General features: G+C 44.3%; 1 protein-coding gene across 4 annotated transcripts in view; it reads left to right on the top strand.

Annotated features, from left to right (window-relative positions):
• Window positions 1-27,233, top strand: part of LOC145361697 (circularly permutated Ras protein 1-like) — a 105,246-nt gene that overhangs the window by 34,593 nt on the left and 43,420 nt on the right. For all 4 annotated transcript variants that reach the window (XM_080217613.1, XM_080217609.1, XM_080217612.1 and 1 more), the window contains 5 exons: window positions 3,107-3,193; window positions 6,625-6,713; window positions 9,856-10,035; window positions 13,055-13,102; window positions 19,949-20,038. In XM_080217613.1, coding sequence (XP_080073739.1) covers window positions 3,107-3,193; window positions 6,625-6,713; window positions 9,856-10,035; window positions 13,055-13,102; window positions 19,949-20,038 — 494 coding nt within the window. The remainder of the gene's footprint in view (window positions 1-3,106; window positions 3,194-6,624; window positions 6,714-9,855; window positions 10,036-13,054; window positions 13,103-19,948; window positions 20,039-27,233) is intronic.

Below are 27,233 nucleotides of genomic sequence, written 5' to 3'. Positions count from 1 at the left end.
TCCCAGGTCGGAGGTGATGATCACGAGGGGTCATGGGCTCGAGGTGAGAGGGGCGAGGTATAACTCAGATATCAGAGGGACGTTTTTTATTCAGAGGGTGGGGGAGGCCTGGAATGCACTGCCAAGTAGGGTAGTAGAGGCAGACACGCTGGCATCGTTTAAGAATTACCTGGATAGTCACATGAGCAGCCTGAGAATGGAGGGATATAAACGAATGGTCTAGTTGGACCAATGAGTGGCACAGGCTTGGAGGGCCGAAGGGCCTGTTTCCTGTGCTGTACTGTTCTTTGTTCTTTTTTTTTTTATCCTCATGCCTTATGTTTTCCTTGTGTTTTGGGTGTTTTGGTACTTGAATGGATTTTTGAGTTCTCAATGAACATACATGATGAGGTTTGATGAGGTCCTTCTTTGCGAGAGGGATGGAGTTTAAAAACAGAGTATGTTGCAGCTGTATAAGGTGCTGGTGAGGCCACACCTGGAGTATTGTGTACAGTTTTAGTCTCCTTAATTGAGAAAAGATATACTGGCACTTGGTGGGGGGGGGGGGGCTGGGCTGCAGAGGAGATTCACTAGATTGATTCTAGAGTTGAGACGTTGGCTACTGAGGAGAGACTGAGTAGACTGGGGCTATACTCATTGGGATTCAGAAGAATGAGGGGAGATCTTATAGAAACATATATGATTATGAAGGGAATAGATGAGATAGAAGCATGGAAGTTGTTTCCACTGGTGGGTGAAACTAGAACTAGGGGGCATAGTCTAATAAGAGGAAGCAGATTTAGGACTGAGTTGAGGAGAAACTTCTTCACACAAAGGGTTGTGAATCTGTGGAATTCCCTGCCCAGTGAAGCAGTTGAGGCTCCTTCATTGAATGTTTTTAAGGCAAGGATAGATAGATTTTTGAACGGTAAAGGAATTAAGGGTTATGGTGAATGGCTGGGTAAACTGAGCCCATGAAAAGATCAGTCATGATCTTATTGAATGGAGTGGTCAAATGGCCTACTCCTGCTCCTACTTCTTCTGACTGAGAACCCAGAAATCCACTAGCCTTTTGAAGCACGACTCAATTGACTGCTCTGGCTCTCTATTCTATGTTGTCAGTTTCAGACGGTTTATTTACACCAGGTAAAGATATTTCAAGTGCTTACAGCTTCAGCTATTGATGCTTTGTCTGGATGATTGATATTTTTATTGGGCTGTCATGAAAATATTATTTTTAGAAAGTGGAAAATTATCAATTTAATTTTTTTTCCAACATCCCTCTGTCATTATAGAGCTTGTTAGTTCTATACACTGTATAATGCACATCCTCATTAACAGCCTCATTTTCTACAACTTCAGCCAAGGTTCTTCGGGGATAACAGACTGATGTATGAGGAGAGATTGACTAGGTTAGGATTGTTTTCATTGGAATTTAAACAAATGAGGGTGGGATCTCATAGAGACTAATAAAATTCAAACAGAACTAGATAGGGTAGATACAGGGAGGATATTCCCGATGGTGGGGGGAGTCCAGAACCAGGGGTCACAGTCTCAGGATTCAGGGTAGACCATTTACCACGGAGATAAGGCGACATTTCTTCACCCAGAGAGTGGTGAGCCTGTGGAATTCGTTACCACAGGAAGTAGTTGATGCCAAAACATTGAACATGTTCAAGAGGCGGCTGAATATAGCACTTGGGGCAAATGGGATCAAAGGTTATGGGAAAAAACAGGATTAGGCTATTGAGTTGGATGATTAGTCATGATTGTAATGAATGGCAGAGCAGGCTCAAAGGGCCAGATGGCTGCCTCCTGCTCCTATCATCAATGTTTCCATAAAACTGAAGTCAACATATTTAGCTATCAATAACATAGTACAATATTGTATTCACTAACTGCCATTGTCTAATCAAGCTACCTACAGTTTAGAAAAAGAAGTGGCAACCAAATATATTCTCTCTCTCTCTACAATTGATTTCCAGTATGGCGTTTGTCCTTTGTCCCAGTTCATTCACTTATCTCATTTCCTCAGCTGCACACAGGGAGACCTGCAAAGTTCTCCATGAGTTTGTGAGATTGAGTGAATCCTCCCTGATGCTAACTCCTGACCCACATGTTAAAGCAAGCTTGAACCAGACCACATCTAAAGTGAAGCATTTGAGGGTGTTTTATGGAAGTGGGTTAATTTGCCTTCTTTAGAGAGGCAGTAACATTTGCACCCATTCCTTGCAGCACACTGGTTGCCCTACAGTTTCTGTGCTACTGGTCAGTTAGTTCCTTGGCAGCCTGCGTATAGAGTCATGTAGAGCACAGAAGGCCCATCCAGACTGCACCAACAATACCAACCACTGAAGTCACACTAATCCCATTTTCTAGCACTTGTCCCATACTCTCAATTGTTATGATATATTAAGTGTTCATCTAAATTTTTTTAAAGGTTGTAAGGTTTCCTGCCTCCACAATCTTCCCAGGCAGCACATTCCAGATTCCCACCGCCCTCTGAGTGAATTTCTGAATCTCCTACCACTCAACCTAAAACTATGCACCTTTGTAATTGACCCTTGAATCACGATGAACAACTGCTCCCTACTCATCCTGTTTATACCCCTCGCAACCTTATACCCCTCGATCATGTCTCTCCCTCCTCAGCCTTCTCTGCTCTAAATAAAACAATCCAAGCCTATTCTTTGTCCTTGTTAACACATTTTCCAGAGCTCATCCCATATGACTGTGCAACTGCACCCATTTGCTAGTAGTCAGACTTGCCAATATCTGCAAAAGCCTCATTGTTACCTGATTTGCCGAGACCTTGTTGATTGCTTCATGTTTGGTTCAGACTCAACTCAGTTAAGTGACAGGGTCTCTTCCCTAAAGGATATTATTGGTTAAATTATGTTGCTATGACAATCTGGCCTGTTAAGCGAATTTCACTTTTGCAAGTTTCCATCATAATTGCAATCATCAGCAATGGGTTCCAGAACCATTACCAATTCATTACTGCAGCTCCTTCTTTTGAATGGAAGTATGTTTTATAATTCTAGGCTTGGTGTCATTAGTGCCTCAGCTTGCAATGTGTTTGCTGGGCTGCTGAAACACTAACTTCTTTCTTTGCTTTCTTTGGCAGCATTTTTGAAACAACAGAAACAAGAGATAAAGGGAAGCACCAATGTAGTGTTGGTGAACCTGGGGAAGCTAGTCGACATGAAGAACGGTGAATATTACAATTAAGATTCACTGATCCTATAATCACACTACTACGTAATTTATTACAGAGAGGGAATGCTATACAGTATTAGTTACATAAAACATTGCTGATATTTTCCTGTATTTGGTGTGGGAATTTTCACATTCCATTGGGGGAAGCAGTGATGTCATGAGCATATCACTGGACTAATAATCCAGGCTAATGGTGCTGTGGGATCATGGGTTCAAATCCCACCATTATCATTTAAATTAATTCATAAATTGCCCATGGAAAATTATATTTGATGGAAAAGTCCATCTGGTTTACAAATATTCTTTAGCGAAGGAAAGCAACCAAGCCTGGATTAAAGCTTCTCTACTTTGATATTGCATTTCCTATGTAATAAACATCAAAGAATTCATAAGATCTTTACAGTGCAGGAGGCCATTCAGCCCATTGAATCGGCACCAACTCTCTGAAAAAATTTCTTACCCAGCCCCTCCACCCCACCCACCTCCCACTGCCCTAATCCTTGTAACCCTACACATTTACCATAGCTAATCCACTTAAACTACACATCTTTTAGACACTAAGGGATAATTTAGCATAGCCAATCCGTCTAACCTGCACATCTTTGGACCAATATTCCATTATACTCCACTTGCCACCTTTGGCTCAATAATTGGACAGGTATATATCCTTTTCCAGCCTTATTACACCCTGCACAAAGCTAGCTTACCTTTACACCGAGCAATGTACCATCTAAGTTATTATCATGGATTGTAAGTAGCCAGGACCCAAACATTTATCATTGTGTTACAACAATACAGCCTGTCATCCAAAAATGATCCATTTTACTGATACACACTGGGGTACAAACCCAAAATGCTCCCCAGTTTGGAAAATCTTGGGAACTCTTCCAAATGGATACCCCATTTCTCTTTTAATACATCCGGGAACTGAGCTTTCATTGGGACCAAGAAGGAGAAAATTCTACCTGATATTATTGTCATGCTCCACAACCACCACATCTTTCATGTCAACTCACCCACTGTCCATCATAGACATTCCTCAGGCACCATACAGAGAGAGAATAAAATAAAATTCTAAATATCTATTATAGACGTTCACTAAATTAGAATACTCCCATTTTTGAAACCTCAGTCAATCCATATAAACTGCCTCAAGTACTTAAAATGAATATTTTGATTCATAACCACACATTAAAGACAGCTAATATTTTAATATTTTTGAACTTCAATCAGTTGTGAACTTACAACCTCTGTTGTGACAATGATAGGTTGTGGACAAGGGCAGCACATACGTGGGGATAACAACCCTGGTAAACTCCCCTCCAAGGCACATACTATCCTGACCTGGAATAGTATCACTATTCCTTCACTGTCACTGGGTCAAATGCCAGAATCTCTCCCTGACAGCCCATGGGTGTGCCTGCATAAACTGCAGCAGTTTGAGAAGATGGCTTACTACCCACTCAAGGGTAATTAGGGATGGACAATAAATGCTGGTCTTGCCAGTGACACCACATGCCATGATTCGCAGGGATCTGTACTGGGACCTCTGCTGCTTGTGACATGTATAAATGACTTGGATGAAAATGAAGATGGGTGGATTAGTAAGTTTGAAAATGACACAAAGATAGGTGGAGATTGGATAATGTAGAAGTTACAGAGGATATAGATCAATTGCAGATATGGATGGAGAAATGGCAGATGGAGTTTAATCCGGGCAAGTGTGAGGTGCTGCATTTTGGAAATCAAATGTTATCTTGGGGTTCAAGTTCATAGCTTCCTGAAAGTGGCCACACAAGTAGATGGGGTGGTAAAGAAGGCTTGCTTTTATTGGTCAGGGCATTGAGTACAAGAGTCAGGATGTCATGTTGCAAATTTATAAAACTTTGGTTAGGCTACATTTAAGAGTATTGTGTTTAATTCTGGGTGCCACAGGAAGGATGTTGAGGCTCTGGAGAGGATGCAGAAGAGGTTTACCAGGATGTTGCCTGGATTAAAGGCATTGAGCTATAAGGAGAGGCTGGACAAACTAGGGTTGTTTTCTCTGGAGCGGCAAAGGCTGAGGTGAGACCCGTTAGAAGATAAAATTGAGAGGCATAGATAGGGCTGACAGTCAAAATGTTTTTCCCAGAGTTGCAGTGTCTTATACCAGGGGGTACGCGCTTAAGATGAGAGGGAGAAAGTTCAAAGGAGATGTGAGGGGCAAGCTTTTATACATAGAGTGGTAGACATCTGGAATGCGCTGCCAGGCATAGCAATACAATAATGGTGTTTAAGGGGCTTTTAGATAAGCACATGAGTATGCAAGGGCGAGAGGGACACGGAGCGAGGGCGAGAGGGACACGGAGCGAGGGCGAGAGGGACACGGAGCGAGGGCAAGTAGAAAGGCTTTGTTTAATTTGGCATCATATTCAGCACAACATTTTGGGCCAAGGGGCCTGTTCCTGTGTTGTACTGTTCTATGTTTGAGAAACTCTACAGCGCAGAAGGAGGCCATTCAGTTCATCAAGTCTGCAGGGACAACAATTCCACCCTATCCCCACTCATCCCCCTGATATTAAGGGACAAATTAGCATAGCCAGTCAACCTAACCTGTACATCTTTGGACCATGGGAGGGAACCAGAGCACCTGGAGGAAACCCATGCAGACACAGGGAGAATGTGCAGACTCCACACAGGCAGTGACCCAGGCCGGGAATCGAACCCAGGTCCCTGGAGCTATGAGGCAGCGTACCAGCTCTGCCAGCGTGCTGCCCTCAATGAATTAATAAATTTTAAAAAACAATCAGCTGCTGATGGTGCCTAAATGATAGTGCTTAGTAATATGTTAACAAACAGTCATTGAAAGTGATAGAACAGAATTTTTTCAACTCACACTGGCAAGCAGTGTTATTGCCTAATATTTAAAAGGCTGACCATTTAAGTAACTTGATAGCTGATAGTTTTACAGCTGTATCTGCCCTTCAAGAGCCTTTATGATTTTTCTAGAGATTTGTAACAGTGAGGGAAAAGGTCTTTTCACCTGTGAAAATAGGTTCTGTTTGAATACAGTTCAAATGGTCCTGCTGAGTTTGGGTTTCCCATGTGTCGGAGTCATGCCCTGCCCTACCCTTCAACTCCATCACACATTCCAGCAAAAATAAGGCCTGTTAGAAATGGTGAGGTTCTGGTGACTTCTGGATCAGAATCCTGCTTGTCATTTTGATAGGTCCTGGGCTCTCCAAAACTCCACAGAACTCCAGGCCTTGACATTTGAGATGCTCCACTTTGAGATTAAGCCATTGTGGAGTACAGTTTATTTCTTAAAGTTTGAGATATAATAGAATAAATTATTTATCTATTTGCAGTCTAAGCTTGATGTGAAATAGACACAGATTTTGTTTGTTGTTGTCTATGTGGTCTAGCATTTAACGTTTTGGTTTGCAGTGAAGCCACAGATGAGCGTTCCAGTCTACTGCCAGAATTGTTCAGCTGCTATGTCAACTCTCAGTAAGGTACAAGATTTGCATGCCACGGTAAGTGAGACAGACTCTGTGCGGTCTGGTTGAACCTGGGAGATTGAGTAAGAGAAGGAATGGTCAGCTTCCCTTTAGATGTTCACCATTAGGACCCGAGAACAGAATTTTGCCATTTTTTTGGCAAAGTATCACCTTGGGCAGGAAAAGTGCAGGGCAGCCCGCTTGCTGTGTTGGTGTATTTTTGATCACTTTCTCAAAAAAGACCTTTAAAGAGTGCCCTGATTTAAATAAATGATTCATCACAAAACCACGGATGGACTCGCTGTGAGCCAATCTGGACACCACGCTTTGGGAAGGATATATTGGCCTTGGAGGGAGTGCAGCCTAGATTTACAAGAGTGATATCTGGACTTCAGAGGTTAAGTTTTAAGGAGAGATTATATAAATTGGACTTGTTTTCTTTAGAATTTAGAAAGTTAAGGAATGATCTGATCAAAGTCCTCAAGATAGCAACAGGAAAAGACAGGACTAGATAAAGATAAACCATTTCCACTGGTTAGAACTAAGGAGCATAGCCTAAGAATTAGGGCCAGACCATTCAGAAGAGATGTTGGGAAACACTTCTACACACACCAGGTAGTAGAGGTTTGGAACTCTCTTCAACAAACAGTAGTTAATGCTGGATCAGTGGCTAATCTTCCATCTGAGAGAGACAGATTTTTGTTAAGCAAAGGTATTAATGGATATGGGCCAAAGGCAGGTATATGGCATTAGGCCATAGATCAGCCATGATCCCATTGAATGGGCAGAACAGGCTTGAGAGGCTGAATGACTTACTCCTGTATCTATGGTCCTAATTTGAAATCATAGAAATCATATCAACTCTACGATGACAATGAGGCCATTCAGCCCATCCAGTCTGCACCGACAACAATCCCACCTCAGGCCCTATCCCCACAACGCTACACATTCACCCTGCTAATCCCTCTAACCTACACATCCCGGGACCCTAAGGGGAAATTTAGCACAGTCAATCAACCTAACCTGCGCATCTTCGAAGTGTGGGAGGAAACTGGAGCACCCGGAGGAAACCCACGCAGACACGAGGAGAATGTGCAAACCACACAGACAGTGACCTAAACCGGAAATTAAGCCCAGGTCCCTGGAACTGAGGCAGCAGTGCTAACCACTGTGCCATCGTGCCACCCATTATCACTAGGAATATTCATTTAGCTTACAGTTGATCTGGACTTGGAATCTATTTACCAAATCTGTTCCATATCCCCTGATCCATTTGGAGTACCGGAAGGATGTTGATGCATTGGAAGGGGTGCAGATGAAATTTACCAGAGTGTTGGCTGTATTGAAGGATATGGACTATGAAGAAAAGTTGAACAAACTTGGATTGTTTTCACTGGAGCTTTGGAGGATGAGGGGGGGAACCTGATAAAGGTTTACAAGATTATGACAGGCTTGGGTAGAGTGGATAGTCAGAGTCTTTTCCCCCACTGTTGAAGGGTCAATTATTCAGGGTATAGGTTGAAAGTCAGAGGGGGAAAGTTTAAGAGGGATGTAAGGAGCAAGTTTTTCTCACAGAGGGTGGTGAATGCCTGGAATGTACTGTTGGAGGAGGTGGTGGAAGCAGATTCTATAACAATGTTCAAGAGGCATGTGGATAGATACATGAATAGGGAGGGAATAGAGGGATAGGGACCACGTAGGAGCAAGAAAATATTACAAAGGCATCTGTGTCGGCACAGAGTTGTTGGGCCAAAGGGGCTTGTTTCTGTGCTGAACTGCTTTGATTACCCTGAACCAACAGAAATCTCGACCGTGAATGTTCCAGTTGACTCAATTTCAGATTTCTACTGCCTTTGTGAAATAAGCACTTCCTGATTTCACTTCAGAATGACTTGGTTTGAATTTGGATAAAAGTCACCTTGTTTATGATTATTCCGAGAGAAATAATTTCACCTTATGAAATCCTAATAATATTACTTTGAATATTTTTATTAAATCACCCTGAGAATTGCTACAGTCACTTGTTTAGAACATAAGAACATAAGAAATAGGAGCAGGAGTAGGCCAACTAGCCCTTCGAGCCTGCCCCGCCATTCAATAAGATCATGGCTGATCTGTCGTGGCTCAGTTCCACATTCCCGCCCTCTCCCCATAACCCTTAATCCCCTTTCTCTTATCAAAAACCCATCAACCCGCGTCTTAAAAATATTTAGCGAGGTAGCCTCCACCTCTTCAACGGGCAGAGAATTCCAGAGATTCACCACCCTTTGAGTGAAGAAGTTCCTCCTCAACTCCGTTCTAAACCGCCCCCCCTTTATCTTGAGGCTGTGCCCCCTAGTCCTACTGTCCTTTCTGAGCGGGAAGAGTCTCTCCACCTCTATCCTATCCATCCCATTCATCATCTTATACGTCTCAATGAGATCTCCCCTCATTCTTCTAAACTCTAACGAGTACAAGCCTAGTTTATTCAGCCTCTCCTCATAGCTCAACCCCCTCAACTCCGGCATCAGCCTAGTAAACCTCCTCTGCACTCCCTCCAAGGCCAAAATATCCTTGCGTAAGTACGGCGCCCAAAACTGCACACAGTACTCCAGCTGCGGCCTCACCAATGCCCTATACAGCCGCAGCAAGACCTCCCTACTTTTATATTCAATCCCCCTCGCTATGAAGGCCAGCATCCCATTCGCCTTCCTGACCACCTGCTGCACCTGCAAGCTGGGTTTTTGCGACTCATGCACAAGGACCCCGAGGTCCCTCTGCACCGTCGCCTGCTGCAGTTTTTCTCCATGTAAGTAATAATCCTTCCTACCATTATTCCTACCAAAGTGGACCACCTCGCACTTGCCAACATTAAATTCCATTTGCCATTTCCTGGCCCATTCGCCCAGCCTATCTAGATCCTTCTGTAGACTCTCCACACCCTCCGCACAATTCCTCATTGTTATTGAAGTGAGGAATATTTTACCATTGGGAGCAGTTGAGGCTATCGGGAAAGCACGGGTAACTGGATTACTTACGATTAATTGAGCCAGGAGTTAGGTAGCATTTCTGCTTTCTTTAGATTTTTACGGTTTTAGGATTAATTTCATCTCTTTTATCCAAACACGGATTTTTTCTTTCAAAGCCATCTATCTCATCTTCCTCTGTATCAGCTGACAAGAATTCCATTTGCCCTCAGGTGTGGAAATGTGAATTTTGCAACAAAGATAATGCTCTGGATTATCGTTCTAATGAAGCCAGACTTGGGGATGATCAGACTTACATCCATGTCCCTAATCCAGTGGCCTCTGAGGATATCGATGATTCACTGGTCGTTTTCTGCGTTGATATCTCCGGCAGTATGAGTGTGACATTTGAGGTGAGATTGAGAGCCTCCGTGTGTGGTGTGAGGTGGGGAATGATCTTTCCAATGGTAGTTCTGGTTGTTGATGCAGTGTGATAATGTGTTTACATTGTGCTGGTGGACTTTAATACACATCCATTTCTTTCATCAAAATTCTTAAACTTCCTTCCATTTGCAACATTATTCTTACTTTAATTTATCATTAGAAATCACAGAAACTTTACAGTTCAGAAAGAGGCCATTCAGCCCATCGAGTCTGCACCAGCCACGATCCCACCCAAGCCCTGCCCCCATATCCCTACATATTTACCTGCTAATCCCTCTAACCTACACATCTCAGGACACTAAGGGGCAATTTTAGAAAGGCCAATTCACCTAACCCGCATATCTTTGGACTGTGGGAGGAAACCGGAGTACCCTGAGAAAACCCATGCAAACACGAGGAGAATGTGCAAACTCCACACAGACAGTGACCCAAGCCGGGAATCGAACCCAGGTCCCTGGAAGTGTGAAGCAGCAGTGCTAACCACTGTGCTACCGTGCCCCCAGTTTACAAAAGAACATTTAATGCGAGGGGCACTGGATGATGCAATGTAATCTAAACAATGATGAGAATATTCAACACTTGTGTTTTTACATGGGAGTAGTGTATGAGACTGGTGGTTGTCAGTGTTCTTAAACAGTCTCTTTATAATGGCTGTGATTCTCCCATCCCACTGCGCTAATTTTTTAGTTCAGTGGGCCAAGAGATTCTGGCATTGGCCAATTCGTGCCGGAAATCAGCAGGGAGACGCAAAGACCATTTAAATGGTCATTTAAATATCATTTAAATGAGATTAGCAGGCCCGAGACTGAAGTCTTTGTGCCCACTTGCATCTCCCCCGCCCCCCCCCCCCCCCCAACCCCACCCCCGCTGGAATGGTTCATTCCAGCGGGGTTTAGAGTAGCTCCCCATTAACGGGGAACTAACGGCTTGGCCTCCCTGGGGTGAAGGGGAGGCAATGGGCCCCCCCAGAGAGTTGGGCGGAGGTGGAGGGTGCCCCTGGGCATTGGCACCCTGGCAGTGCCAGCCTGTGCCCCAGCATGCCCAAGGGGCAAAATGCCAATATGCAGAGGCCACCTGGGTGTGGGACCTAGGGAGCAGGGTCTGATGGCATGCAGCCTAGGGGGCGATTGGTGATTTGTGTGGAGGCCCCGATGCCACTTTGCAGACAGGATCGGCGGGAGAAACAGATCCCAGTGCTGACGGATTGGGCCACTGTGCATGCACCAATCAGGGCTGACTTCCGCCTCTCCGGTGGGAATAGGCCCTGCCCCTGGTGGTCTCTGCAGTGCAATGTGGGAGATTCTTCTCTGAACCCCCACTGAAAAAAACAGCATGAAATATTCCAATTTTCATGCAAATTCGACATTGAGAATTTTTTTTGGGAGAACTCTGGCCTACATGGTTATTTGGAATAGAGGCTCAGAAAAGAATTTTAGCTTCCTCCACCATAGGGATGAAGGTGGAGAGTGGCCACAAAATTTATTCTTCCCACTACATCCTGTTCACCCGACCTCTTGATTCATGTTATGCTGAGGTGGGCAATGCCTGGCCTTGTTCCAGTTGAACCCCTTTAGTGGCTAATTATTGATCAGTCAAGGACTGTTTCCAGCCCAGCCTCAGTTTTCAGGTTAGCAATGGGAAGCAGTGTGAGTAGCAGTAGCATCTCCTCCAGTTAATGAACACTTGTTGGAACGTTGTGGAACGATTCTCCCAGGAGATTTCTGCAGAGCCGGATTAGCACAATCTGCGCTGGGCATCCAGTCTTGAGTGCCTCTGCCAGTGCCACGCCTGCTCCATGCCAGGAATGGGATTTAAATCTCCAGGGCTCCCATCATCTCCAATCCCGCTAGGAACGTTTCACTCCAGTGGTGTTTACAGTATCTCCCCACTTTCAGAGAGCTAATGGCCTGGAGTGAAGGGGGTGCAATCAGGGTCCCCCAGAGGTTAGGGCAGTGGTTGGGCAGGCGGGAGTGGGGGGGGGATGTGGCTGACCCTGGGCATTGGCACCCTACATTCCAGCCTACATGGCTGTGGGGGAGGCAGTTTGTTGGGGATATGTTCTCTGTTAACTCCTCAGATTCCAGGAAAGCAAACCTGCCAACCTAACACTCATGGCCTTAAGCTTTCATTGTTACTCATAGTCAGCTTCCAAGACCAAGTTGTTACATACAGTCAGAATCTTATCAAGAGTGCAAAACAAATCAAGACCAACAATAAATTCCTCAGTAGGCTGGTACTGGGGACAACAGGCCAAGATCCTAAGGACCTTTGCTCTTGCCATCACATACTGAACTGCAGAATATCACGTACCAGTATTGTTTCAGTCTACCCAATCTAAACTTATCAATGTGCAACATCAAGGGTACTCTTTGATGAACTGACTTTGCCTGGCTGTCAGTTCTGAGCTACGTTGCCCCCAATTCCTCAAGGCTATTGACAACCTTGGTGTCAGATTGGATCCTGAGATGAGTTTCCAATACAATTTCCTCTCCACTACCAAGAGCACCTATTTCCACTTATTACATTACCTGAGCCTGGTCATAGTTCAGCTCACCTGTTGCTGAATAACTCATCTATATCCTTGTTATTTCCAGATTTTAGTGCAGAGTTATCCTGTCTCCCTCCCTCTTTGCATCTTTGGATAGAACAATCCAAGAAATAAACAGCACTGAAGAAGCTCATTGTAATGTTCAGCTTTGAGATAGCTGCCGTGATTTGGACCCAAGTCCCAGATTTCTGTTCACAAACCTACCTAAATTTTTCATTCTTGAGTACCTGTCTGATTTTCTTTTAAAATTATTTGTGTTCCCTTCAATGCAAGATAGCATTACGTTGTGACCCAGGATAGCCACCTCTCTGACCAGGGTTCATGTAACTATATATCAAAAGAAGCACTGCACGATGTATTGAGGTTGTGAACGATGTTGGCTGTTGTTTGTAATTCCTTCTAGAAATATCCTTTAATTACTTGAGCTGTTTTGGTTGCAGGTAAATAGAAGCAGCAACTGCAAATCACTCTACATGTCTCGTTTACAGGTACGAATCATTCAAACTTTTAAACTAGAAAAGAATGCAGAATAAAGCACATAATACTGCCATTGTCATCAAAGCGTCTTGACAGAATGTCTATAAGATTTTTGACTGGAATTGCAGAGACACCTACTTTGTTGTTCTACTACTTATGGCCAAATGACTTGAGACGACCGGAAATGAAATTTGCTGTCCTCCCTTGGTCAGAAACACAGACATCACCATTAGTGTCCATTGGGACAGCAGTGGGGGAGAACAGTTAAAGGAATGTGGAGATGAAAAGAGAAACATCAAAACAGACAGATAAAATCATCACAGTCTTTGAAAAAAACAAGATATTTTAACCAACTGGCAGGCTTTGCCAAGTATGATGTGGGGTGAGTTACCAACTTATCAGAACATCAAGTGAAAGAAAACACAGTGCAGACACTATCTAATAGATAGATAGACATAGGCTCCTGACACACAGAACACATCAGCCCTTCGGCCCACAATGTTGTGCTGAACATGATGCCAAGTTAAACTAATTCCTCCTGCCTGCCCTTGGTTCATATCCCTCTATTCCTTTCATATTCATATGTTTATCTTAAACACCACTATCATACCTGACTGCACCACCACCACCCCTGGTACCCTGTCTAATGGCTGCTGCTGGAAGTGGTGCTGCCTGAGGTAACATGCTGATGTCACTTGACGCTGTCAAGGAATCCGATTTACATCATGTTTCCAGTGTGTAGGAAAGCTTATGGTTAATTGCCTCGGCTTGTGCTGGTCCAATGCATTGTAACTCTTGCCGTGGTACATTTGTCTTTCTGCTGATGTCAGAAATTTGAGTGTTTTTCAGCCTGAGATGGTCTTTATATAAAAACAGAGTAAAATGGCATTTAGTGCCCTATATCCGACAGCATAGGAACAAGATGGAGGTGAATAATAAGGTAACTCTCACAATGTGGATCTGTGTCTCCTCCTTTCATTAATCTGACTTGATTTCATCTCTATCTTGGCTAATCTGCTGCTGAAATCCTCATTCATTATTTCAATTCACGTCTGGATGGTTTCTCATTTGCCTCCTCCCATGAACTTGAGTTCACTCCAAACTCTTCTCCCACATACTAAATTGTAGTACATTCTCTTCACTCCTGTGCTGACCTACATTGGCTTTGGGCCTATCAACTCCTCAATTTTAACATTCTTCTTTTCATTTACAAATTCCTCCATGGCCTCAGTCCTACCTTTTTCTTCTTCAGCCCCACAAAGCTCTAAGGTTTCTTTATTCTTTCATTTCTGGCCTTTTGTGATTCATAATTTTAATAACTCCAGCATTAATGGCGATGCCTTCAGCCACCTCAGTTTCAAGTGTGGAATTCCTTCCCCGATCCGCTTGACATCAGTTAATCTTCACATCTTTCACACTTATTCTAAAAGCCTTAATAAACTCAACTGACATCTCCTTATGTGGATAGGTGTCCAATTTCATTTGGTAAAGCTGTTTCATTGGGTGTTTTATAATGGTAAATGCAAGTTTATTTTTATTCATCCATGGGATGTAGACATCGTTAGCAGGGTATGCATTTATATTACCCTTTTAACCTCACTGAAATTAACACTCCTCCAATTAAATATTATTTTTGGTACCTTTCCAGTGCTAACCTGCAATCACTGATTTGATTTGATTTTGATTTGATTTATTATTGTCACATGTATTAGTCTACAGTGGAAAGTATTATTCCTTGTGCAGTATACAAAGCATACCATTCATAGAGAAGGAAAAGAGAGAGTGCAGAATGTAGTGTTACAGTCATAGCTAGGGTGCAGAGAAAGATCAACTTAATGCAAAATAGGCCCATTCAAAAACTTGGCGTCAGGGAAAAGCTGTACTTCAGTCAGCTGGTACGTGACCTCAGACTTTTGTATGTTTTTCCTGATGGAAGAAGCTGGAAGAGAGAGTGTCCAGGGTGCACGGGGCCCTTAATTATGCTGGTTGCTTTTCCGAGGCAGCAGGAAGTGTAGATGGTGTCAGTGGATGGGAGGCTGGTTTGAATGATGATGGGCTGGGCTTTGTTCATGATCCTTTGTAGTTTCTTGCAATCTTTAACAGAGCAGGAGCCATACCAAGCTATGATACAACTAGAAAAAATGCTTTCTGTGGTGCACCTGTAGAAGTTTGTGAGAGTCGTAGCAGACATACCAAGTTTCCTTAGTCTTCTGAGAAAGTTGAGGCATTGGTGGGCTTTCTTAATTATTATGTTAGCATGGAGGGACCAGGACAGGTTGGACACAATGTTCCCAAACATGTGGATGGCTTGACTAGAACGGGGACAAAACCTGACCTCCTCTTGGGAAGGGCAGCTGACAGAAGTATTAGTGAGGGACCACTTTGGGACCAGTGACCACAAATCCATTAGTTTTAGTATAGCTATGGAGAGTGATAGGTCTGGCCCAAAAATTAAAATTCTAAATTGGGGTAAGGCCAATTTTGATGGTATTAGACGGGAACTTTCAAAAGTAGATTGGGGAAGTCAGTTGGCAGGCAAAGGGACAGCTAGTAAGTGGGAGGCTTTCAAAAGTGTGTTAACCAGGGTTCAGGGTAAGCACATTCCTTTTAGATGAAGGGCAAGGCTGGTAGAACTAGGGAATCCTGGATAACTGAGGATATTGAGGCCCTGATCAAGAAGAAGAAAGAGGCACATGACATCCATAGGCAGCTGGGATCAAATGGATCCCTTGAAGAGTACAGATGGTGTCCAAATAAAGTTAAGAGAAAAATCGGGAAGGCAAAAAGGGAACACAAGGTTGCTTTGTCAGATAAGGCAAAAGAGAATCCAAAAAGTTTTTACAAATACATAAAAGAGTAACCAGGGAGAGAATAGGGCCTCTTAAGGATCAACAAGATCATCCATATGTGGATCCACAAGAGATGGGTGAGATCCTATATGAATATTTCTCATCAGTATTTACTGTGGAGCAAGGCTTATATGTTAGGGAACTTGGGAAATAAATAGTGATGTCTTGAGGAGTGTACATATAATGGAGAAGAAGGTGCTGGAAATCTTAAAGTGCCTTATGGTACATAAATCCCTGGGACCTGATGACCAGGATGTTGTAGGAGGCTAGGAGGAAATTGCGGGTCCCCTAGCAGAAATACTTGAATCATTGACAGGCACAGGTGAGTTGCCTGATGATTGGAGGGTGGCAAATGCTGTGCCTTTGTTTAAAAAGGGCTGCCGGGAAAAGCCTGGGAATTACAGGCTGGTGAGCCTCACGTCTGTAGTGGGTAAATTGTTAGAAGTTATTCTGAGAGATAGGATCTACAGGCATTCAGAGAGGCAGGAACTGATTAGAGACAGTCAGCATGTGAGTGGAAAATCATTTCTCATGATAATTGATTGAGTTTATTGAAGGGTAACCAAGAAGTTGCAGATGATACCAAGATTGATTGCATAATGGACAGAGAAGAAGGTTATGTAGGATTGCAATAGGATCTTGGTCAGTTGGGCCAGTGGGCTGTTGAATGGCAGATGGAGTTTAATTTAGATAAATGCGATGTGGTGCATTTTGGTCAATTGAACTGGGGCAGGACTTTGTTAATGGTAGGGCGTTGGGGAGAGTCACAGAACAAAAAGATCTCGGGGTACAGGTTCATAGCTCCTTGAAAGTGGAGTCACAGGTGGACAGAGTGGTGAAGAAGGCATTCAGCATGCTTGGTTTCATCGGTCAGAACATTGAATACAGGAGTTGGGACGTCTTATTGAAGTTGTACAAGACATTGGTAAGGCCACACTTGGAATACTGTGTACAGTTCTGGTCACCCTATTATAGGAAGGATATTAGTAAACCAGAAAGAGTGCAGAAAAGATATACTCGGATGCTAATGGGACTTGATGGTTTGAGTTATAAGGAGAAGCTGGATAGACTGGGACTTTTTTCCCTGGAACGTAGGAGGCTGAGGGGTGATCTTATAGAGGTCTATAAAATAATGAGGGGCAATGGATAAGGTCAACATCTTTCTCCAAAGATAAGGGAGTCTAAGTGAGACTAGGTTTAAGGTGAGAGGGGAGAGATACAGAAGTGTCCAGAGGGGCATTTTTTTCACACAGAATGTGGTGAGTGTCTGGAACAAGCTGCCAGAGGTAGTAGTAGAGGCAGGTGCAGTTTTGTCTTTTAAAAAACATTTAGACAGTTACATGGGTACAATGGGTGTAGAGGGATATGGGCCAAACACGGGCAATTGGGACTAGTTTAATGGCAAAAACTGGGCAGCGTGGACAAGTTGGTCTGAAGGCCCTGAATTGCTGTTAACCTCTATGACTATAACTGTTCTCAACTGACACTTACGGCACTTCATTCCATAGAATGTGATCCAGGAATGTCATCTTCTTTGCCTGGCTAAAAACATAATTGTTAAGATTCTTCAGGGAAACTGTTTCCTTTCTCTGCTGTTTAATTATCTGAGTATAAACTGGAATATTAATGATGTAAATTCTCCCATGATCACTGCTCTGTTGTTTCTTTACTTTTCACCTATTTCTCTGCAAGTGTATTCCTCGATTTCTTTTCACTGGGCTGGAGTTTAGGGCCCCTCCACTGGCTGTACTTCTGGAGGGAAATGTAAATTATCAGCAGTAGCCAGCGCACCACATTCTTGCTGAACCACAGATACATCCCTCGTGGTAGACCAGGTGGGCTCCGAAATCAGCATGTTTTCAATTAACAGTTAGTTGAGATTGTCACCAAGTCAACTGACTGGATACCATGCTACCCTTGCTATAAAACGGTTGGAATGGACAGGTGAACGGGAGTGGTCAGTATGTTTTTGAGGCCAGGTTGAAACAAGGCAGGAGAGAAGTTGGGGGAGGGCACAATGTGTGGGTGGGAGGGGGAGTGCATTATGTTTATCCTTCCTAATACCATATCCTAGCTCCCACCTAACAATGAACTTAGTTTAAATCAGACGTTACCATGGGGGGTAAGCTATTGGCTGCTGGTGGGACTTTCTGGTGCCATTAGTCAATGGCAATTTGCATGGCTCACAGTCCCTGCCACCACTGAACCCATGGTACGGGATCCCGGACCATCCCCTCCAGGGGGAAGGGCAGGGAAACACCAGCCAATGTCAATGCAATAAATCAATAATTGTGAATAGACACGAGTAATGAGTAAAGATGACAGTGAGTGAGGGTGAGTGGGAGCATTTGGCTCACTCCCAGTCTCAGAGTGTTCACTTATTCATTCTCGCCTGCTGTAAGAGTGGGTTAGAGAGAAGATTGCTGTGTGAGGGTGAATGATAACTGTGGGACTGGGAACAATGCAGAATTATTCTCTCTCCCTCTCCCTCTGTCTCTCTCCCTCTCCCTCTGTCTCTCTCCCTCTCCCTCTGTCTCTCTCCCTCTCCCTCTGTCTCTCTCCCTCTCCCTCTGTCTCTCTCCCTCTCCCTCTGTCTCTCTCCCTCTCCCTCTGTCTCTCTCCCTCTCCCTCTGTCTCTCTCCCTCTCCCTCTGTCTCTCTCCCTCTCCCTCTGTCTCTCTCCCTCTCCCTCTGTCTCTCTCCCTCTCCCTCTGTCTCTCTCCCTCTCCCTCTGTCTCTCTCCCTCTCCCTCTGTCTCTCTCCCTCTCCCTCTGTCTCTCTCCCTCTCCCTCTGTCTCTCTCCCTCTCCCTCTGTCTATCTCACACATGACTCATAAGAACATAAGAACATAAGAAATAGGAGCAGGAGTAGGCCATCTAGCCCTTCGAGCCTGCCCCGCCATTCAATAAGATCATGGCTGATCTGTTGTGGCTCAGTTCCACTTTCCCGCCCTCTCCCCATAACCCTTAATCCCCTTTCTTATCAAAAACCCATCAACCCGCTTCTTAAAAATATTTAGCGAGGCAGCCTCCACCACTTCAACGGGCAGAGAATTCCAGAGATTCACCACCCTTTGAGTGAAGAAGTTCCTCCTCAACTCCGTTCTAAACCGCCCCCACTTTATCTTGAGGCTGTGCCCCCTAGTCCTACTGTCCTTTCTGAGTGGGAAGAGTCTCTCCACCTCTATCCTATCCATCCCATTCATCATCTTATACGTCTCAATGAGATCTCCCCTCATTCTTCTAAACTCTAACGAGTACACCCTTGCCTGCCTTCACCTTTTCACTGCCCCTGGCCCACCCCTTGCCCTCTCGCCTGCTGTGGCCCTCTGGCACGCCTCTGGCCCGCTCCCCTTGCCCTCTCGCCCGCACACACTCCTGTCCTGGAACACAGTCCTCCATGCTGTTGCCATGGGCATGGATCTCCTCATTGTGCACAGGCCCCAGCTTCCCCACTTTTGTTTGTGTCTGGTTTGGTGGTGGATTCTTTAGTGGGAGTGATTGTGTATTGGGACAGCTGACCACATGTAATCTCCTGCCTTTCAGCTCATTACCTGCCTTTCATCTGTAGGTAACTTGATAAATTTTGTTCCAGGAGCTGGCAGGATGTTGCCACCTCCAGGGTTACCTCTTGGCATGATGGGCTGGGTGCCATATTTAAAGGGCACCCAGTTAATCTGCACCATCCCTTCCAACTTTGCCCAATCATCTTACATCAATCCCTGCTCACCCTTCCTCCCTTGGTCACCCTCCACCAAACTTGCAGTGGCCTCACCCAGTCCGCTGGCACTGACTGGCATTTACAGATACTCCCCAAAGTGGCTCACCTTTCTACTGCACCTGGTGCTGACCAGAGTCAAATGAAATGGAATAAAAGATGTTGAGAAACATCATGGATAATTAGGGAACTGACAGGAAGAGTCTCAAATGACCTCTGTGTAAATGGGGTGGGTAACTGTGAAGCAAGCCGCTCTTTCCTAATCAGTTTATTTTTGTTACTTTTTTACAGGCTGTACAAGAAGCTGTAATCCAGTCTCTAAACTATCTGTTTGAAACATCACCTCGAACAAGAGTCGGCTTGATTACCTTCAACAACGAGGTAGATGAGGAGAAATGGAATGGCCAAACTGTGAGCCTGGAGCTGTAAAGGCCATCCTCCCCCTGAGAGATGTATACTTGATATGTTCTGACATGCAGTGATGGCAAAATCCTGACCAGTGATGGTCAGGATAAGGTGTTAGTGATTCGCACACTTTGTTAAAGTATGCTGGGCATCATGCTATAGTCAAGGCCCTTCTGAAAACTTTTACCCCTTCAGTAAAAAAGTTGTCAAATTTTAATTGGGAACATAGGAATTATGAAAAGTTTATTCACTACTTGGACCTATTTTACCATCAATTAGATTACCATTGAACCATAGAATCCCTACAGAGCAGAAGGAGGCCACTGAGCCTGCACCAACTCTCTGAAAGAGCATCTAATCCAGGCCTTCCCCTCCGCCTTATCCCTGTAACCCCTGGTGTTTCCCATGGTGAATCCCCCTAACCTACACATCTTTGGATAAGGGGCAATTTAGCATGCTTAATCAACCTACCCTGCACTTCCTTGGACTGCGGGAGGAAACTGGGAAAACCCATGTAGACACAGGAAGAATGTGCAAATTCCACGCAGAGTGTCACCCAAGGCCGGAATTGAACCCCAGTCTCTAGAGGCAGCAGTGCTAACCACTGTGCCACCATGCCATCCATTTCTATTCCTTCAAGTATTTCTCCCATTCTCCTCTGAAATTTATTAGTGAGTTGGTAGAAGCAAAATCTGGGCATTTTTAAGGCACAGGTGGATAGATCCTTGATAAGCAAAGGGGTGGGGGTGAGGTAGACAGAAGGCTCCAATCAGATCAGCCACAATTATTTTTGAATGGAGGAGCAAGCTCGAGGGGCTTAGTGCCAAAGCAGCCACTTGATCAGCATTGCAATCACCACCTTAAGTATTCACTCCCTCTATCTTTGGTACACTGGCAGCCGTATGTACCATCTGCTGAATCCTTTGCAGCAACTTACCAAGATTCCTTTGACTGCACCTTGGAAACTCGCAACCTTTATCACTGAGAAGGACAAAGGCAGCAAAAGCATGAATCATCATCACTTCCAATTTCTCCTTCAAGTCACACACAAACCTGAGTTGGAAATTGAACACTGTTACTTCACCGTTGCTGAGTGAAATTCCTGGAGTTCGTTATCTATAAGAGCTCTATGGGGGAGTACCTTCATCACACAGAGTGAAACTCACCACCACCTTCTCAGATAAATGATGGCCTTGTCAGCAAAATCCAAATACTCTGAATTATGAAACACCCCCTGAAACTTTTTCGAAACCTTCATGTCCTTCCTGGTGTGTGGAGTTGGTCACAGATGGGCTGAGGTTCATCTCTAAGCTGGTAGCCAAGGTCAGAAATTACCCAACTCGCCATATGGGACAGGGTGGGGGGAGCTTGGGGTTCTCCCAGGCACTAGTTGCATTTGAGCCCCCTCGTGTGACTCTGTGACCATGACACGATTTGTTCCTGGATGCATGGGGCTGGAGAATCATCCCATGGTTTATATTCGGGACGTGTGCGGTTAACAAAAACCACCTCAGAAAAAGTTTGGAGACAGCACAGGCTGCTGGGAACAGTGGTGGACTGATTACTAGATCTGTCTTGATGCTCTGGCATTTTGTCCACTCCCAAAATAAAGAACCGACCTCTAGCCCTCAATTGCCCCCGCCTCCCCCCCCACACACACACAAATGTACACACTCCCCATACCTCCTCATACTCCTACCCACCCTATAGCTCTTCATGCCCTCCATACCAAGCCAAGGCACTTCCATGTCCATTCACCCTATATACACTCTGTACAAAACTAATGAACATTCTAGTAACAACATGATGGGTACAAAACATGTAAAACCTTTTTCATAACGTTTTATGTTCTTATCAGAAAACCTCCTTACATTAATACCCTATAAATGTGTCAAACATCCAGTTTCTTTGAAGTATCAGTAGCAGAAACAGCAAACATTTGAAATATCCTTCTTTATACAAAGGAACATTACGCAATTGACTGAATGGATCAGAGAGCAAGAGCTATCAATCAAGCAATGTTTGCCCTGGGCCTCAACTGTTTCAACAGTTAATGTATGTCTGGACACTCAAGCAAACCTCATTATGTTTGTGTGACTGAGAGCCTAGCTATACATTAGACTGTTTAAACAGCTGCATCACAGAAAACATTGCTTGATTGACAACTCTTGCTCTCTTATGAAGAGTATGAGGAGTCATGTGGCTTCCATGGAACCAGCATGTTGATTTGATTTGATTTATTATTGTCACATGCATTAGTATGCAGTGAAAAGTATTGTTTCTTGTGCGCTATACAGATAAAATATACCATTCAAAGGGAAGGAAAGGTGAGAGAGCTGAATGTTGTGTTACAGTCATAGCTCGGGTGTAGAGAAAGATCAATTTAATGCAAGGTAGGTCCATTCAAAAGTCCGATGGGAGCAGGGAAGAAGCTGTTTTTGAGTTGGCTGGTATGTGATCTCAGACTTTTGTTTTTTTTCCTGACGAAAGCAGGGGGAAGAGAATATGTCCAGGGTGCATGGGGTCCTTGGTTATGCTGGCTGCTTTTCCGAGGAGAGTCAATGGGTGGGAGGCTGGTTTGAGTGCTGGATTGGGCTTTGTTCACAATCCTTTGTAGTTTCTCGAGTTTTGGACAGAGCAAGAGCCATACCAAGCTGAGATACAACCAGAAAGAATGTATCTGTAAAAGTTGGTGACATGCCAAATTTCCTTAGTCTCCTGAGAAAGTGGAGGCGTTGCTGGGCTTTCTTAACTACAGTGTCGGCATGGGGTTGTTGGTGATCTGGACACCTAAAACTTGAAGCTCTCAACCATTTCTACTTCACCCCCATTGATGTAGACAGAGGCATGTTCTCCTTTATGCTTCCTGAAGTCGATGACAATCTCCTTCATTTTGTGGACATTGAGGGAGAGATTCTTGTTGCCGCACCAGTTCACCAGATTCTCTATCTCACCCCTGAACTCTGTCTTGTCATTGTTTGAGATCCGACCCACTATGGTGGTGTCATCAGCAAACTTGAAAATCGAATTGGAGGGGAATTTGGCCGCACAGTCATAGGTGTATAAGGAGTATAGTAGGGGGCTGAGGACACAGCCTTGTGGGCACCTGTGTTGAGGATGATTGAAGAGGAGGTGTTGATGCCTATCCTTACTGACTACAGTCTGTGGTTAGGAACTCTAGGATCCAGTTGCAGATGGAGGAGCTGAGCACCAGGCCACAAAGTTTGGAGATGAGTTTTGCAGGAATAATGATGTTGAAGGCTGAGCTATAGTCTATGAATAGGAGTCTGATGTAGGTGTCTTTATTAGCTAGGGTTCCTGGGTTGAATGCAGGGTAGGGAGATGGCATCTGCTGTGGACCTGTTGTAGTGGTAGGCAAACTGTGGTGGATCCAGGCAGTATGGGAGGCAGGAATTGATTTGTGCCATGACTAGCCTTTTGAAGCACTTCATAATAATGGATATCAGAGTCACAGTGCGATTGCCATGAAGACATGCTGCCTGGCTTTTCCTTGGTACTGAGATGATGGTCATGATTAACCCGCACTCCTGACCCATGAAAATGGGAGGTGTGAAGATTGGCCTTCAGAATTCCTGAAGTGGGTACTGGCTGACATTTATAAACCTCCAGAGATGCTCCACTCCCTTAACATCCAGCTCAATATTTCAGCTGTGGCAGAACAGACATTTTAATATAGCCTGAACATAATTTCTAACGTCTAAAACCAGAATACTATATGTTTCATTAAACAACTTTGTGGCATAGTGGTTAGCACTGCTGCCTCATCACGCCAGGGACCCGGGTTCGATTCTGGCCTTCGATGGCTATCTGTGTGTAGTTTGCACGTTCTCACTGTGTCTGCGTGGGTTTCCTCCCAGTGCTCTTCTTTCCTCCCACAGTTCAAAGATGTGGAGATTAGGTGGATTGGCCGTGCTAAATTGTATCTTCGTGTCTTAGGTTAGGGGGATCAAGGAAGTAAATATTTGCAGTTATTGGGGAAGGGTCTGGGTAAGATGATCTTTTGAGGAGTCAGTACAGATTTGATGGGTTGAATGGCCTCTTTCTGCACTGTAATTCTATGATGTGTTGATTAGCCCTGTCTGTTTCAAAGTGTTGTGCAGAAGTATACAAGGTTTTGGTGCTCTCACACTCCTTGTTAAAACTTATTTAATTTATATTGTCACCCATCATGTTTTCAACATTTGTGTTGAATTTCATCTGCTGTTTGTGTGCTAGTTCCACCATTCTCTTTATATTCTCACTGTTCATTACACTTTAAAGTTTCATATAATCTGCAGATTTAAAAAATATACCAGTAACCCCAAGAGCAAATCATTGATGCATATCATATACAGCAATGATCACAATGCTGAATGAGGGGGAACAGGACCAAAAAGCAATTGTTTTTCTTTCCCCATCTCTATTTTGTATCTATTTGCTATTTTTACTATGGCTTTTATTTTTTGGACTTCAATTTGTGAACACAAACCAAATACATGGCACGTTATGAGCAGGTTAGGTAGATTGGCCATGTTAAATTGCCCCTAGTGTGCAGTTTAGGTAGATTGGCCGTGTTAAATTGCCCCTAGTGTACAGTTTAGGTGGATTGGCCATGTTAAATTGCCTCTAGTGTACAGTTTAGGTGGATTGGCCATGTTAAATTGCCCCTAGTGTACAGTTTAGGTGGATTGGCCATGTTAAATTGCCCCTAGTGTACAGTTTAGGTGGATTGGCCGTGTTAAATTGCCCCTAGTGTACAGTTTAGGTGGATTGGCCGTGTTAAATTGCCTCTGGTGTACAGTTTAGGTGGATTGGCCGTGTTAAATTGCCTCTAGTGTACAGTTTAGGTGGATTGGCCGTGTTAAATTGCCTCTAGTGTACAGTTTAGGCGGATTGGCCGTGTTAAATTGCCCCTAGTGTGCAGTTTAGGTGGATTGGCCATGTTAAATTGCCTCTAGTGTACAGTTTAGGTGGATTGGCCGTGTTAAATTGCCCCTGATATGCAGGTTAACATAGGAACACAGAAAATAGGAGCAGGAGGAGGCCATTTGGCCCTTTAGTGGAATGCTCCACCATTCATTACAATCACGGCTGATCATCCAACTCAATAGCCTAATCCTGCTGTCTCCCCTTTGATCCATTCACCCCAAGTTGCCTCTTGAACACATTCAATGTTTTGGTATCAATTACTTCCTGTGGGAATGAATTCCACGGGCTCACCACTCTTTGGGTGAAGAAACGTCACCTCATCTCTGTCCTGAATGGTCTACCCCGAATCCTGAGACTGTGACCTTTGGTTCTGGACTCCTCCACCATCAGAGATGTCGTCCCTGCATTTACCCTGTTAGAATTTTGTAAGTCTCTATGAGACACCACCCCCCTCCACCCCCCTCCTCATTTGTCTGAACTCCAGCAAAAACAATTCTAACCCGGCCAATCTCTCCTCATAATCCCCGGAATCAGCCTGGTAAACCTTTGCTGCACTCCCTCAAGAACAGGGACACCCTTCCTCAGAGAAGGTGATGAAAACTGCATACAATATTCTAGGTGCGGTCTCACCAAGGCCCTATATAATTGCAACAACACATCCCTGCTCCTGTACGTAAAACCTCTCGCAATGAAGGCCAACATGGCATTCGCCTTCTTTACCACCTGCTGTACCTGCATGCTTACCTTTAGTGACTGGTGCATAAGGATACCCAGGTCCCTCTGCGCACTCCCCTCTCCCAATTTGCAGCCATTCAGGTAGTAATCTGCCTTCTTGTTTTTGCTTCCAAAGTAAATAACCTCACATTTATCCAGATTATACTGCATCTGCCATTGATTAGTCCACTCACCCACCCAGATCATTCTGAAGGATCTCTGTATCCTGGTCACAGTTCACCCTCCCACCCAATTTGGTATCATCTGCAAACTTTGAGATGTTACATTTTGTTCCTTCATCCAAATCATTGATATATATTGTTTATAGTTGGGGGTCCCAGCACTGATTCCTGTGGCACCTCACTAGTTACTGCCTGCCAATTTGAAAAACACCCATGAATTCCTAATCTGCTAACCAGTTTACTATACATCTCAATACACTTCCCCCAGTCCCATGTACTTTAATCTTGCACAATAATCTCTTATGCGGGACTTTGTCAAACACTTTCTGAAAGTCCAAATATACCACATCGACTGGCTCTCCCTTGTCAACTCAACTAGTTACATTTTCAAAGAATTCCAACGGATTTGTCAAACAAGATTTCCCCTTCATAAATCCGTGCTGACTCTGTCTGATCCTGCCACTGCTTTCTAAATGCTCTGCTATAACGCTCTTGACAATGGATTTGAGAATTTTCCCCACGAGGTGGATTGGCTATGCTAATTTGCTCCTTGTGAGGAGGTTGGGTGGGTTAGTTATGATGGATATCTGGATTGTGGGGTATTAGCTGTAGGCCACAAGGGTTGGTGCAGACTCAATTGGCCTCCTTTTGCATTGCAGGGATTCTATGATTTTGATATTGAGCCACGACAGATCAGCCATGATCTTATTGAATGGCGGGGCAGGCTCGAAGGGCTAGATGGCCTACTCCTGCTCCTATTTCTTATGTTCTTATGTTCTATCTTTTGAAAGTTTATATACAGCGCACCATCTGCACTTCCTTGTCTACCCTCTCTGTTACTGCGTCAAAAAAGTCAAGTTGGTCAAAATCAGTGTGACCAGTTCATGCTGATACTCTGAGTGCTGTCATTAGCACAGGCTTGGCGAGCCAAAGCTGTTCATTATTTCCAGGATTATTGTTTCCCAAAGCTTCTCCACCACATTGACCTTAAACTGAGGCCTGCAATTGCTATGTATATTCTTCCCTGCTTTTTTGAACAAGAGATTAACTTTGCAATCCTACACACTTTCAGCACTACTGTTTACCTTTGGCTCCTTTCCCTGTCTATTCTGTCATCACTGGCCTAAAGCCCCACTTATTTAATGGTAGGCCCAGGTTTGTTCAGCTCTGAGGCTGCCTCGCTAAATATTTTTAAGAAGCGGGTTGATGGGTTCTTGATAAGAGAGGGGATTAAGGGTTATGGGGAGAGGGCGGGAAAGTGGAACTGAGCCACAACAGATCAGCCATGATCTTATTGAATGGCGGGGCAGGCTCGAGGGGCTAGATGGCCTACTCCTGCTCCTATT

The sequence above is a fragment of the Carcharhinus amblyrhynchos genome, chromosome 35 (assembly GCF_965287045.1).
Source record: "Carcharhinus amblyrhynchos chromosome 35, sCarAmb.v2.hapA, whole genome shotgun sequence".
NCBI classification, from domain to species: Eukaryota; Metazoa; Chordata; class Chondrichthyes; order Carcharhiniformes; family Carcharhinidae; genus Carcharhinus; species Carcharhinus amblyrhynchos.
This window is presented reverse-complemented; position numbering and strand designations above follow the sequence as displayed.